Genomic DNA, 14534 nt, shown 5'->3' on the forward strand with positions numbered 1-14534 from the left:
AGACAAAAATGTTAGTTCGGATATTCCAGTCGAAATTGCAACAACATTTTTCCAGAACTTCCTTTGCCATCTAGATAAATCTATAAGATAGCGACCCTCGAGCACATTATGTGAAAATATCGTCGGGTGATGGCGAAAATGAACTCGTGTGTTTGAGTTGGGAAATGTAATTTATTACCAGTAAGATATCAATCGTCAGCCGAAGGAAAATCGTCCCTCCCTACGACATTTTATAAAACATTCATGTTCTTAATTAATACCTTGGCTTTGTTCACGTCGACATAATTACAGAATTAACGTTAATGACGCTTTGTGTAAAATTAGGCATTTGGGTTACAAAAGATATTAAGTTAGAACATTTAAATAAGTAGGTAACATTAAAGATATATACGTAATTGTTTTAATGGGCGGCGTCAAAAACGGGAGCTCCATTTTTAATTTCTTATTTATTGTGGTGCGACACTCAGAAATAGGTTACGCTTTAAAAACGTGTAACAACAAATCTGTATGCTTTTAATCATTTTTCTTGATATAGAGCAAGCTTCAAGCGTAATAATATGACATTGAAAAAAACACCTTTGGGTTTTGATGTACTGTGTTCAACAGGACATTCTTCAATCGATTTTTCGACAAACAATTCAAGAATATATACATCGATAATTTATAAATCGTAAAGTTGACATATTTTTTTACCTGTGTCCAAATCTCATATTTGCATAACATCAATTAAATCCGTTTCAAAATAAGACACTTCTCCCGCCTTGGACGAGGCGATAGGGAGTGTCAGACTCTTACTGACTAAAAACCACCTTATTCCGACTCCTGCGTTTCAAGCCAGAGCCCGGGTAAATCCGCTAGGTAGTCCGCAGCTCCGGAATATTTACTTCTAAACATAGAAACAAACTCAAAGGTTTGTAGATACCGTAGAAACTAAATAGGAACTTAGATAAGTAAGTATAATTGGTATTAACATTATCTTTACTTAATGTATGGGTGTTATTCTTACATCTGGGTGCCAATACTGAACAGTAACTGTTAAAGTTTGGAGTACAGCTACAATCGTCTTGGTTTTATGAAACTTTTCAACTCTGAAGTTGGCGAGCGATTATTATTTTGGCGGCGCTCCGTTTCTATTTCGAATTTTATGATTACTATACTATTGTACAGTTTTTATTGTCGCTACGCAACGAGTTTTTATTTGAAACGATTAAACCCGAAGTTTTTCATGATAATATAAAAGATAGTTTGTTTTAGTTTGTGAAAATCATTTTAATTTATGATAGAGAAAACAAAGGATGGTTGGATGACGACATTTTCTTTATTCATTATTATTTTCTACCTTATTTCGTGACTCAGGCGTGACATAGGTAAGTAAGGACACGTGTAGATGCTTTCTGTGTGGTGTATTAGTCAGAGGCTTTGTGAACATGTAGGTAGGTACTTTATTGTGTTAACTTATATATGTAAGTAGGTACGTAAGGATTAATCTAACAACACAGGTTTAAAAATATAAAAATGTTGGTTACAACCCAATCCTTAGTAACTGTTTTCAGAACAAAATCGACAAAATAACTTTAATTTTATATACCTATCTAACAATATAAATGTTAAAAGTCCTATGTAACAATGAACACACCTACAATATACCTACATACATAATGTAACCATAATTTAATCCAATTACCACTATCCATGATTTGTGCCTAATAATAAACTGTTTAACGGACTATAGAAGTTTTATAGAAACATATACCTACATGAAGCTTTAACAACAATCTCAACAAAGTTTCAAAAATGTTAGTCCATACTAAACTGCACAAAGTGTAAAAAGAGACTGGAAACTTTAGGTTTTACACCTGATGCCAGCTCGCCGATACAATACGGCCATGCTGTGTCGGAATATGAAAAAAAAAACCTCGTTCGACAAACAAAAAATTCAGTGCTAAAGCAAACTAAACGAGTTATATTTGGATTGTGCATGACTTTTTTTATGTCGATGTGTACAATTACGAATAACGAAACAACCTAATAAGCTCGCCTGATAGCAAAATATACATACCTAAGTCCTTGTCTGCTACAAGTCTACAACAGAAGAGTTAGGTACAAATGCGTTACACCGTCCTTTTTTTAACTTCAATAGAAAAGCAGTAGTCACCTGTTTAACACATTTAGGAACTACCAATCTTTTATGTAAAACATAATCATTAATCAGGGGCCTTAGTCTGCTATTACAATTGTGTCAGAATGATCGATCACTGAGCAGTGCGAGAGGGACGGAGCTATGAAGGTTGTATAGCTCCGTCCCTCTCGCACTGCTCAGTGATTGACCATTCTGACACAATTGTAATAGCAGACTAAGGCCCCAGGTACCTACTAGTGAACCTCCTTATTATATCTAACGGTATCGACCTACGTTTAACTTGTGACATGTCTACCTATACCATGTAATAGTATATACACCTACCTATTTAACCTTTTTGCATTCTACCTTCCTGTTAGGAATATCCAAGCGAGCCAAGTTTCATGCACTTTTCGAAGCATCTTGAATATCTTGAAAAGTAAGTAAGAAGTCAAACTTTTAGAACATTTTAACAACTCACATCGTACGTAGATGTTTATAACTTTCAAAAACATATGTGGTAACATTAACACATGCTTGTGAAGGATGCAAACTTCACCTAGAACTTTAAGAGTATATGTAACACTTGCGAAACATATCGTATTTCTAAAGCTGATACTTAGTACAACATAAAATATAAAGAAGGCGAAAATTCAAATGTTTTTGACTGTCCAGCTGACATCAAAACAAACATAGATTCACATATTAAGTACCTCTACATAGGTACGAGAAACGATATAAAGTTGAGAAGCGTTTTAGCACGAAACTAAGCACATCGCAAGTTGCCAGGCGTGCTTGCGCACATGTGACCGAATTTTCGCCCCGCTTGCCTAAGTGCAATGCATAGAAACTCGGCACCTACGAACAGTATCGTCTTACCTACACTTTCTAGCAATCTAACACATATGCACTACCACCGCCAAAGTTCGTGTTTAGTTGACTAGTTGTAACGTCTTGGAGCTCCGGGCGTTCGGTATTCAACTACATACCGATTGTATCAACGCTAGCTACTATATTAATTTACATTTATATAACACAATAGGTACTATGAGCATAGATAATACCGACCAATTTAATCTAATATGTTACACTATAATTTTCGATGATCATTTTGGTAATCTGGGTATCCCACCAAAAACATAAATGTAAAAAAGGAAAGCCAAGTTCAATATTTTTAACTTTCCCGATAACAAACTAAAAACACACTGAATTTAAAGAAATTAGCTTCATGTATATTTTATCTAAATTACGTTAGAAAGTCAGTACGTTACCTGCTAGAAATCTATATATATAAAACTCTTCCGTTACTGAGTGACTGACAGACAACGCACAGTCGAAACTACTGGTCGTAGACAGCTGAAATTTGGAATGTAGGTTCCTTGGGATATGTAGGGGAGCACTAAGAAAGGATTTTTGGAAATTCAACCCCCAAGGGGGGAAAAGGGGTAAAAACGTTTCTATGAAAAATCTTATTCCTTGGGTTTATAAACTTGAAACTTGGCATGAACAAGTACATAGGCAAGTAAATATGTTTGACATTATAAGTTTTTTCAAACTACCCTCCAATCGTGATTTAGGAGGTGCGATTGGGTGACTGATTTATTAACGCACAGCCGAAACCGCTCGGTATAGGAGTCTGAGATTTTGAACAGAGGTTCCTTTAGTAACATAAGTGAGCACTAAGAAGGGATTTTTGAAATGTCAACCCCCAAGGGGGGAAACGGGATAAACTGAGCCGGGGCTGCGGGAAAGTTCTAACGAGATACCGTGGCCCCGGAACGCAAAGGGCAACTGAAGGAACGAGGTGGGCTTTAGTCAGTAAAAGTCTGACACTCCCTTCCGTTCCACCCAGAGCGGGAGAGGTCATTTGATGATTTCCCATCCTTAAAAAAAAAGACTTTGTATGACAACTTTCAGTCGTCTCTTTAACATACATAATAACATACATAATTATGTACATACATGCATAACATTAATAACATCACGCCTTTAAATCCCTATTTTGTGTTAACACTACCCATACAAACAGCTAAAAGGAAACAAGTGAAGAGACGAAATTTGTCCGCATCCATTTTCACCTAAATTCTTAACGTTAATGAGATTTACTTTTTATTATTAGGTCAACCTAATAGCCTCACATGTACGTATAACTTCGTAAGAATTTTCTTTCAACTCCTAACCGTTGAGGAGTTGTACTTTCCATCATCAGCTCATTCACATGGGATGATGACTATCAGACGCAAATACTTAAACAGATCTATGAAATTGTCAAAAACGTAATTGCCTGTAAATTTGAGGTTTGCCCTTGATTTCCCTGGAATACCATCATCAGATCCTGACTAGGTAACAACGGGACCAACTTGAAAGTATACTCTACCGAACAAAAAAAGAATCACGTAAATCGGTCCATAAATCTCGACGTAATCATAATATATAACCGAATTACACGTGGGCGAAGCCGCGGGCGGAAAGCTAGTATGTTCATATACAGATATGTTCATTACCTATCATGCTAATTGAAACGAGCAATCAAGCTAGTTAATGTCAAGAAGCGGAATAGATTTAGTTTTACATAGGACGGTATATAGGTACTATTGTTTATTAATCATACTTAGATGCTTGACTGTACTGTGATACGTATGTACATCCAACTTCAGTATATTCAGCCCCGCGAACTCTACGTAGTCATCCAAAGAACACTAAACGATTCAACTTTCATAGTTTCCTTTAGACTTATGGCATGTTGAACACAAAAACAAATACACCTATTTTCATCTAAAAATACAAAGCCATTTTCCATTTTCCAATCGAGTAGCTCAGGTCGGCGTGGTGCCTCATTTACATACATTGTTGAAACTTTTGTTCGATTGAAGTCCATCCCGCCAAAATGCGGCGGGTGCGAATTTTTCGAAGCACGCCCCCATTCTAATTGTGATTCGAGTTCGAGTGGTTAAAAGCTTTTCTTGAAAAAATCGTGACACGTCCGGAAAAGTAGAACTTTGATTTTAGTAGGTACCTACTCAAAGAAAAATTATCATTTTTGAAATACGAAGTTTACCAATGATTACGAGAGTAGTTAGTAGGTACCTGAGGCACTTTTTTTTTGAGGGGGTTAAATCATCCAATGACTTTGGCCGCAGGGAGTATCAGACTCTAACTGACTAAAAATCACTCCGTTCCTACTCCTGCTTTTCGAGCCGGAGCCCCGGTAAACCCGCTAGGTAGTCCACAACTCCTGATCAAGGTACCTGAGGCCCTGAGATCTGATTTTGGTACCTAACCGAAACAAAATATCATGAGAAAACGAATTTATTTTTCATTACATTTAAGAAACCGTAATGTAAACTGTGGGACGAAGACGAAATGGGGATGATACATATACCTACCTACCTATTGAACCTAAACCTATTGAAGACTACTCAGACTTTGATAAAACATTTTAAAATGAAATTAATAGGTATTGTTTTGCACCTCAGCTACAAATTGTTAGCCTGATGAATACCTAAACAGCAAACAACACCGACCGTAAACTAATATTAGTTACAATACAAGCGTGAAATAGGCTCGTACATCCACTATGTATTTAGCCTACCTCCATATTGTCTAATTAATTACAAGAAGGCGAACGAACATTTGCGCAGTATTCGTAATGTAATTTTCAAACATTGTTGAAAACACAGTATGGAATTATGCAGTTTACAACGAAACTCGAAATTTCTCCAGGGATCACTACCCCACCTCTAGAAAAATGGGTTCTCGGAGATAAACATGATCTGAAGAAATTAATTTAAAAATTGTTCTGTTTGATTCCCTTTCCTCACAGCAGAGCTCTGTGCTGTCAAGGGATTGCCGTAATTTGTCTTTAGGTTACTCCACTTGGCAAGTTTTACTTCTTGGATTTGTTTTAGTTAAGAACAGTCAGAAAAGACTTTTCTTTTAAGTTCAACTTAATAAGGATTCGCAGAATTTACCTTAATAAATAAATCCCTAGTGAAATACGAAAAAAATATATACCTATGTAGTACCTACCTAGTTAGGTTGTCTGATACACTAGCCTAAAGGCATTAACGTCCATAAAATGAAAGAAACATGAGTTGAAACTTAGTAACTAATATGTGCCGTATATATCTCATCTTAGCAACAAAATAGACGTTGATATTTTTAGTTCCCGTTCGATTTGCATTACGGGAGGTAGGTAAAAGTTTGAAGGCTCTCCAAATACGGCCTGGCCTTGCGAAGTATTGAGGGGTCTCTTAGCTGGCTAACACTTACAATTCAATCGCACTGTGAGAGCCATCGAGTCGTGTAGGGATTGTTGTCGACACGCCCCTCATTGCCGAAACGTTTCCTTAGAGGGCGAAAGAGCAACTTAAAACAAAGTGGAATGATGTGAAGGCTATTTATATGATATGTCTAATCGTTAACTTATACGGGCTTGTATATATCAATATAACTTACCATGTACCGTACCCGTAACTTGGTATAGTACTTACATACTACATAGGCAGTTATTGCCCTGCTTACCAACCCATAGATAGCGCGTCACATATGTAGGTTCTAGGTGAATAGGTTTGAATTTAACTTGGTCGTACTTTATACTTACCAATCTACGTACTTACTATATCTGTCTCTTTTCATAAAACTCTGGTTCTCTCATCTACTTTATTAGATACCATCAAATAAACGTCAAGATTCAAAGGCTAATCAAAGAGAGTGAAAGCCATAATCAAAGCACTACGGAAGAGAATTGCTGAGGCCCGCACGACGATATTGGCACCGACACAGGTTGTCGCTGATAACGATCCTATCGATATAATCGCTTGGATGCCACTTGCCGCCAATTGACGTAATAGAACGCTCTATTAGTAGAAGGTGACACACAATGAACCTTAATGTTGTTTCCTAGGTAGGTATCTAGTTCCCTACCTACCCTCCTGTCACATTTCCTTAAGTATGCTCGTTATACTAGTGAGTCCCATGAGACCAACCACCAGCTGAGCAAACATCCTGTTCTATCTCGATCTATATTGTCATCTTGATACTCATAAAACTAATGAAATTAAAAAAACAAATTGAACATCTCACTGAACCAAGACTCTTAAACGTCATACAAAAAGGAAACTTAATTAAAGTACCTAAGTAATTCCGTATTTACCACCCTAAATTCCAGTTTAAACTTTGAACTGTGTTGTTGTTAGTTAAGTTCTTTAGTTTCGTGCACAACGAAACTTCAGAAGAACAAATATCAAATTTATTACATGCGAATAGGTGGGTAATCTCAATTAAACCAGTTCGCTTCGAAACTAAGATCGTTTAAATCGTGTATGTGTGAAGTAGTGTAGGGTGTACGTACTTACATAGACACAGCGAGTTAGGGACCACCATCACATAAACTGAAACTGTAACTGTAAACAAGTCTTAACAAAGTTTTGTGGTTAAGTTGTACGGTCTCTTAGTGTTTCGCACGATTCTATTGTTTAGTATGAATAACTATGCGGGAAGATAATGTGGCCGCCGTTATTTATTGGCTATTAATGTTCCAACTTCATTCGCTTCATGACAGAATTTAATACTGTTTCAATAAACATCTATTAAGAGATGTTACGTACTTAGAAACATTTTAATAGAAAAAGTTAATGGGTGGCTTTCTGTTGTGGGTTTTAAAAGGCAATGAAAGCGATACATAAACCTTCTACTTATGATTATATATAATTACGACTGATCTCTTTGACTTTAATTAGATGGTCGATCCTTTAATCCTAGGCTGCAATCATTATGTATTTTGAGATGAAAACTTAACATACATACGTCACTAATTCTATATAACTGTCCTTTGTAGGTTTAGGTAGACTGAGTTAGGCACTCCGACTCCGGCAGAACTTCGAGCAAACAGACGTTTGGCGCGTGTTAGCTGGGCAAATAAAGAGCAATAGCATACACATGACTTACAGAATCAATTGCGTTAAATGTAGAGTAGGTATCTCCAAGTCACCTTATAATTCGCGATTTCCATATTTCAGGCCGAAAACTGAAAATTCGCGGCAGTATTCAGACATATTACTCATACTAGGTAGAAACGTTCTCTTTGATCATATTATTTTGATTTTGATTACATCTCTATATATAAAAATCAAATGCTGTTCGTTAGTCTCACTAAAACTCGAGAATGCCTAAACCGATTTAGCTAATTTTGGTCTTGAACCATTTGTGGAAGTCCAGGGAAGGTTTAAAGAGTGAGAAAAAGAATGTTAAAGGCGGTACGAAGTTTGCCGAGCCAGCTAGTCTATCATAAAAACGTGTAGTATGTATTAGGACTAGTGGGCAGACAAACCAAAAATTAGAAAATGTTGTCAAGTTTGAAAAATAAAAAGGGGATTTTATTGAACAAATGTATATTTGATTACCACTTAGTAATAAAATAAAAATTCTAGCTAAAGGTGCATCCAAATCTCACAAATGTGCTGCTCACGAGAATTGTAATATTCACATGTTCCCCTTAATATTCATCAGATTTGGACACACCATAACAATAAATGTACAAGTACAATTCATTTAGAAACAATACTCATGCAACAGATTCAGTTTTATTTTTTACTTTTAATTGTAGGTCTATAACTACAGTTTTCTTAAATAAATCTATTAGGTCAGTTCTAACATATGATTTGATTTGTTGGAGCCTACCACCACCAGCCCCAGCTATTAACCTTAGCAATCTTTCATTGGGACACTCCACTACTACAGCACAGAGTATTTTATCTTGTTCTTCAATCTCTTCATAATATTCTAGTTGAACATTTAGTTTGTATGGGATTTCTTGTGCCAAAAAGTCTAAGAACTTAGCCCTAACTGCTTCTGTTATCAGTGTCTCTGGTTTCTGGTCTGTCCATTCTGAAAGTCCATACTGGTAACTAGCTGTCTTTGCATTGCTGACAAGATAGTTCTGAAATAAAAATAGTATTCAAGTATTTAATAGCAAAATTGTTGTGATGTGATATTTCATTCTACTGTTTGGCTGCCATCTCCTGCACTAGTTGATAGCAATGGTATTTCTGGCCCTAATATTATTTATGTACAATATATATCTACAGAACAATTAGCATCTATTTCATGATAGTCTTCTTAACCATATAAAAAATAAAAATAACATATTATTGTAATGCTTGTACCTTTATGTCCTGTATTCCATCACCATTTAGAGCTGATATAAGGAAGACATCAGAGAATTTACTGTATCCTTTTTCTAATTTTTTTTCAGTGTTTCTTTTCCTCTTTTCTGTTCCAGGGATAGGATTGCCAGCAATACTACCATTGGTAAGACTTCTTATTATTGCCAGTAATTGATTTTTAGATTTCAATTTATCAATCTGTTAAAAAAAATAGTCAAGTGTGTAAGAAAGTACTTAATAAGGCAAGAAGTTACCAAGTTTCAGTAAAACACATACTTACTTTGTTAATTATTAAAAAGCTTGGTATATCAGCCATAACATTCAGCATGTTGATGACATCTGAGTGTAAGACATCTTTGGTATATCTATTAGAAACATCATGTACCACACCAACAACATCTGCACACCTCAAACTTTTGTGACATGCTCCCATCATAGAGTCGGGCAAATTATATCTGAAAAGGGTAAGAATATTCCAAAATAGTAACTTGCATTGCTAATGAAAGTGTTTAAAAATAGAATGTATATTAATTTAGAAATTTAATGAATAATCTCAGTTAGTAAAAGAAACTCACTTCTTCTTTTCTCTTTCAGTTACAACTCCAGGAGTATCTAAAAATATAATCTGTGTGTCATTCTCAAAGCACATAGCTCGTATTAACTTAGTCGTCGTGTGTACTTTGTTGGAGGCTGCACATATCTGAAATCAAGAATAAATTACACAATAAAAATACGTTTACTGAAGAACACCGACAATTTTTAGGTTATAATTATAAAGTAAAAACATCTGACCTTCCTTTCCGTTACTTTATTTATGAGAGTGCTTTTTCCAGAATTTGGCGCCCCAATAATAGCTACGTTTACAACTTTTCCTAAATTTCTTTCACTAGCACGTTCTGGCTGTGACGAATAAAAGACTGCTTTGAAGTTCTGATTTCTGTATGTCACACGGAAAGCACGTAATATAAATGTTGTCATCTTGTATTAATATTGATACTCATAGAACGAAACTATTCACACCACTTATTATTATTTTAGAAAACGCAATTTTATTTATTTACTTTTCGAAACAATGCAATGCATTTTATGACAATGACATTAATGATTTCTGACTGACACTTGCTTGACTGACATAAGTGACCTTGGAACCATAGACAACAATCATGCGACAACGATTCGAGCACCAAGGGCAGTACTCTATTACTCTAGAAGTCTATGACACTAGCATACCAAAACAAGTCCAAGCAAAAGCAATCATCAGTCAAAAGTTCAACAGACAGCAAGTGGGATTTTAAATTGTGTTACCGACCCGAGTGCCGAGTGGTCTTCTTTTCACAAGAACTAGCGTTTTCTTTGGAAAAAATAGTGTTACATTTAACAGTTTTATTGTTTAAGTGATTTACTTTAGTATACTGTAAAATTAATGTAATACTTCATAATTACCTACTGATAACGAGAATAAATACGACACAAAAATATAGGTGTACGACGAAAATTGTAAATTAATGTGCTGTTTTATCTCCATTCCAATAACTAACAAGTATCTATATAAGGTGGATTCTAAAAGGGACTGCATGCTTAGTTAAAAAATCGCCGGCATGATTTTAATTAGGTAAGTACTTCATTATCTACTTGTGCTGTACCTATATTTTGTTACTCGTGTTATTTTATACACGATCAATTTTTATTATTTTATTTTCATTATTGCCTCCATATTGTTTATTATTTTCTTTATTTCATGCCTTTTTATTTCACCGTTCACCCAACCTCCTCAATTATTTATTTTGTTTTATTTTTTTATTTTCCAGAAATGTCAGAGATAAAGTATAAAAATCAAATTTTGGCTGCTATAGATCATTTACGCTCACGTAAATCGCGTCCTGACATACATAGGATTTGCAAGTTTATGTTAAAGTGTTATAAAGTACTCCCTAAAGATACTAAAGCAGATCTCAAACGTTGCCTGAAGGAGAAAAGTATTTTTAAAGTTGATTATAAAGATAATGTAAGCTATAGAAACGCTGCTAAGTGGCGAAAGAAATCAAACAGTGAGTTTAAATTGTATGAATCCATTCAGCTTATTTCTGAGATAAACATGTCTCAAGAGAAACTAGTCACTTCTGACCATACTCGGTTTATCTTTTTGTTTTAAAAAACACAACATATCTTAAAATTAGTTTAATTTTTTAGAAATGTCTTCATCAATTGCAACTAGTGAACGGCGGGTTATAACTTCAGCAATTGCTACGTTAATATACCAGGATCAAAGCTATTTAGAAAATGGAATCGCTTTTGATGATCTTGTGTCTGCAGCTGCTGCACAAGGATCAAAATATTCAAAGAAACAACTTGAGGCTATTGTCAACAAAGAGTTATCATCGGGAAGTTTGGTTAAATTACAAAATGGTAATTTAGCTTTAGGCCCTGCGGACCATGATGGTGATAGCTCTGACAGCTTCAAATTTGATTATCATGGAGATTTCAGCAATACAAAGGTAATTTATCAATTTTTACTATGACTTTCCATAAGGGGTCGTCCATTAATCACGTGAGGTTTTTTCAACGATTTTTTGGCCCCCCCTCCCCGTTGGTGATATGTGGTGAGATTTTAGATTAACCCCCAACCAACATCACGTGTATTTTTTTAATACAGAAAATAAGTATGAGTGGGTTAAGACTTTGTAGGTAATACAAGTACCTAAAAAATACCATCTAAATTGGTTTAAGTTTAGAAATGCGTAATTATAATTTATTATACTCTTTTATGGGGAAGTGACAAATCCTATACACCCCGTTTTAAGGTTTGAAAAACCCGGGTTAGGTGAAAAAATAAATACATGTGATATTTTACAAAGCCCCCCGTCCCCCCTCGTGAAGTTTCGTGATTTTTATCGACCCCCCCCTCCCCTAATTGAGTCTCACGTGATTAATGGACGTCCCCTAAATAGTTTGGAACTAAAACAATCTTATCTTATTTTATTTTTGATGTTTTAACCAAGGTGCATTGTTCCTAGTTCCAAGAAAGTATGAATGCATGATTTGTAACATAATAAAAGTAAAGAAGTAATTAAATCTCATTGTAACCAAATAAATGTTAAGAACTGAATATTCAATATTCCAATAAGGATAACTTAGTTATAAGAGGTATAATGTAATAAATAGGCATTACAGGCCGGTTGTTTAACCTTTATGTACCTAATGTATTTCACATCACAAAATAATCTGTCCTAGTAAATGCAATGGTCACAGATTCACCAACAGATGTTGCCGCATCATTAGATTTGATACAAGGGTGTTGCAAAAAGGATGATGTTGAAATTTGATAAAATACTATTGCCAAAAATTTACATAAATAGGTTTGAAACCTGCTTACATAAAAAAAGTAAAACAAAGTGACATTTTCAAGTAATCATTATTTTGTAAACAGTGAAAAATTTGCATTAATATAATTTTGGTTTCATTTCCAGATGACTTCGTCGGCCAATTCATCATGTAGATCTTCACCTCAAAGAATGCGTGGAAGGCCAAAGAAACGAGGTGGTGGATCATCTAGTAATGGACTAAGTGGTGGTAGTACATCACGTAATGCTGGTGTGCGCGTCGGCGAAAGACGTAAAATGGCTAAGAAAGTATTTGATCCCTCTGATAATAATGTTCCCAGCAAACGAAAAAGGGGAAGACCAGTGGGATCATTAAATAAAAGCACAATTAAGAAAAGACTTATTTCTGCTGGACTTCAGAAATCTGATGCAGATGGAACACCATTGTCCGAAAGTCAACTTTCCTTGGATGGAAGTGGTGATGAATTAGACCAAGAAGAGCCCCTAACTCATGAGACATCAGGAGGAGTATGTTCTGTATGCCTGGTGCAAAAACCTCGTGGTTCGAATGATAGACTGGTTGAATGCAGAGATTGTAACAATAAAGCTCACTTAAGTTGCCTTCAATCGGGATCGGGCATTTTAAAACCTCGCCCGGATAACACTTGGCAATGCCCTCATTGCAAAACTTGTGTAGTATGCTGTGAAACTAATGATGCTGTAAGTATAATAAAACTATTTTATAAATGATAATAAGTATCAACACTGTAAATTATGGAATAAAATGTTTACCATCTTTGCTTTCAGGGTATTTTAACTGTATGCAGTATTTGTTCTGATGCCTACCACGCGCTCTGTCACAGTCCTCGAATACCAGAAAGACTGAAAGCTTGGGACCAATGGGAGTGCAATAACTGTCTTGAATCTCGACCTACAGTCGTAGGCTCACCTGCGATTCGCGGTAATATGGAATATGCTGCACAAAATTCACCTTCTGTGGACCCCTTCCTCAAGCCACATGAACTTGACAGAGCTCCTTCAAAACTTGTGGAAGAGATTCCAATTGATCCAACTATTCCGGAAATAGCTAATTGGAATACTGATGATGTCTTTGACTATTTTAAACAACACTTACCTGAAGCAGCGCCGATTCTTAAAGAACAGGTAAAGAAAACAACTAATAAGAGTGTCTTCATAAAAAAGTACAAAATATATACTTAAATAAAAAAAATGTAGGTACATAAAATGATAACAACAATTTTATTTCCAGGAATTCGACGGTCAAGCATTGAGTATGGCGCGGCGTGCAGATATAGTACGAGGTCTGGGCTTACCTTTAGGCCCTGCATTGGCATTATATCGCATTATCGTTAAATTACAAACAAGAAAAGACGACTGGACCATGTGCTGGGGTTAAAAACCAGTTTTTTTCCAACTTCTCTGTGTTGTATGAAGATAATAATAGTTATTAATTAGTGTACCTAGTTAACTGAAATATAGTTAAGTATTAAACTTAGTACTTGTTTTATTTTTTTAATAATACCATTATCTAACAACTTATAGAAATCAAATATAATTGCTTATCAGTGACACTACTATGTGACCTAGATAATGAATGATGCAATTACATAGTATGTACTTTAGTCTATTCTGGAATTTCTAGTCACAAGACTGTTCAAAGATATTCAATTAATTTTATTCTTTGTGCCAAAGTGTCAACAAAGGAAGTTATACAAAACATTGTTGTATGATGTTTTATGTAACTTCTTTGGTGCCAACTGTTCCCATGCTATGGATGCCTAAGTTGAATTACATTGGAATTACCAAAACTACTACCAACAATATTATTGAATATTTCCTATATAATATTTTATGACAAATTACACTAAAACATAATGTAGGTAGGTATAATGGGATTTTTACCTTAGA

The 14534-nt window shown here is 35.2% G+C and overlaps 2 protein-coding genes across 3 annotated transcripts; one reads left to right on the forward strand and one right to left on the reverse strand.

Moving 5' to 3' along the window:
* Positions 1 to 8494: 8494 nt before the first annotated feature.
* LOC118282256 (GTPase Era, mitochondrial) lies at positions 8495 to 10401 on the reverse strand. Its single transcript, XM_035603246.2, has 5 exons — positions 10078 to 10401; positions 9861 to 9985; positions 9566 to 9740; positions 9286 to 9483; positions 8495 to 9059 (listed from the first exon to the last, which is right to left on the reverse strand). The coding sequence occupies exons 1-5, from the start codon at positions 10261 to 10263 to the stop codon at positions 8685 to 8687; spliced, it is 1059 nt and encodes a 352-aa protein (XP_035459139.1). The 5' UTR covers positions 10264 to 10401; the 3' UTR covers positions 8495 to 8684.
* Positions 10402 to 10534: 133 nt separating this feature from the next.
* Positions 10535 to 14121, forward strand: LOC118282255 (histone-lysine N-methyltransferase 2D). Of its 2 annotated transcripts, XM_035603244.2 has the most exons (6): positions 10535 to 10897; positions 11094 to 11333; positions 11476 to 11780; positions 12753 to 13325; positions 13413 to 13769; positions 13876 to 14121. In XM_035603244.2, exons 2-6 carry the CDS (start codon positions 11096 to 11098, stop codon positions 14020 to 14022), a joined length of 1620 nt encoding a protein of 539 aa, XP_035459137.1. In that variant the 5' UTR covers positions 10535 to 10897; positions 11094 to 11095; the 3' UTR covers positions 14023 to 14121. The 2 variants fall into 2 exon arrangements, with proteins under 2 accessions (XP_035459137.1, XP_035459138.1); XM_035603245.2 differs by lacking the exon at positions 11094 to 11333.
* The last annotated feature ends 413 nt before the right edge of the window (positions 14122 to 14534 follow it).

Source organism: Spodoptera frugiperda, chromosome 20, assembly GCF_023101765.2.
Source record: "Spodoptera frugiperda isolate SF20-4 chromosome 20, AGI-APGP_CSIRO_Sfru_2.0, whole genome shotgun sequence".
Taxonomy (NCBI): Eukaryota; Metazoa; Arthropoda; class Insecta; order Lepidoptera; family Noctuidae; genus Spodoptera; species Spodoptera frugiperda.

Coding starts and splice junctions, on each gene's coding strand:
- LOC118282255 (XM_035603244.2), top strand. CDS start 11,096: ATGTCAGAGATAAAGTATAAAAATCAAATTTTGGCTGCTATAGATCAT. Junction 11,781..12,752: donor GAGATTTCAGCAATACAAAG/GTAATTTATCAA, acceptor TTTCATTTCCAG/ATGACTTCGTCGGCCAATTC. Junction 13,326..13,412: donor GCTGTGAAACTAATGATGCT/GTAAGTATAATA, acceptor CTTTGCTTTCAG/GGTATTTTAACTGTATGCAG.
- LOC118282256 (XM_035603246.2), bottom strand. CDS start 10,263: ATGACAACATTTATATTACGTGCTTTCCGTGTGACATACAGAAATCAG. Junction 9,484..9,565: donor GCTTTTTAATAATTAACAAA/GTAAGTATGTGT, acceptor TTTTTTTAACAG/ATTGATAAATTGAAATCTAA. Junction 9,060..9,285: donor ATGGAATACAGGACATAAAG/GTACAAGCATTA, acceptor TTTTTATTTCAG/AACTATCTTGTCAGCAATGC.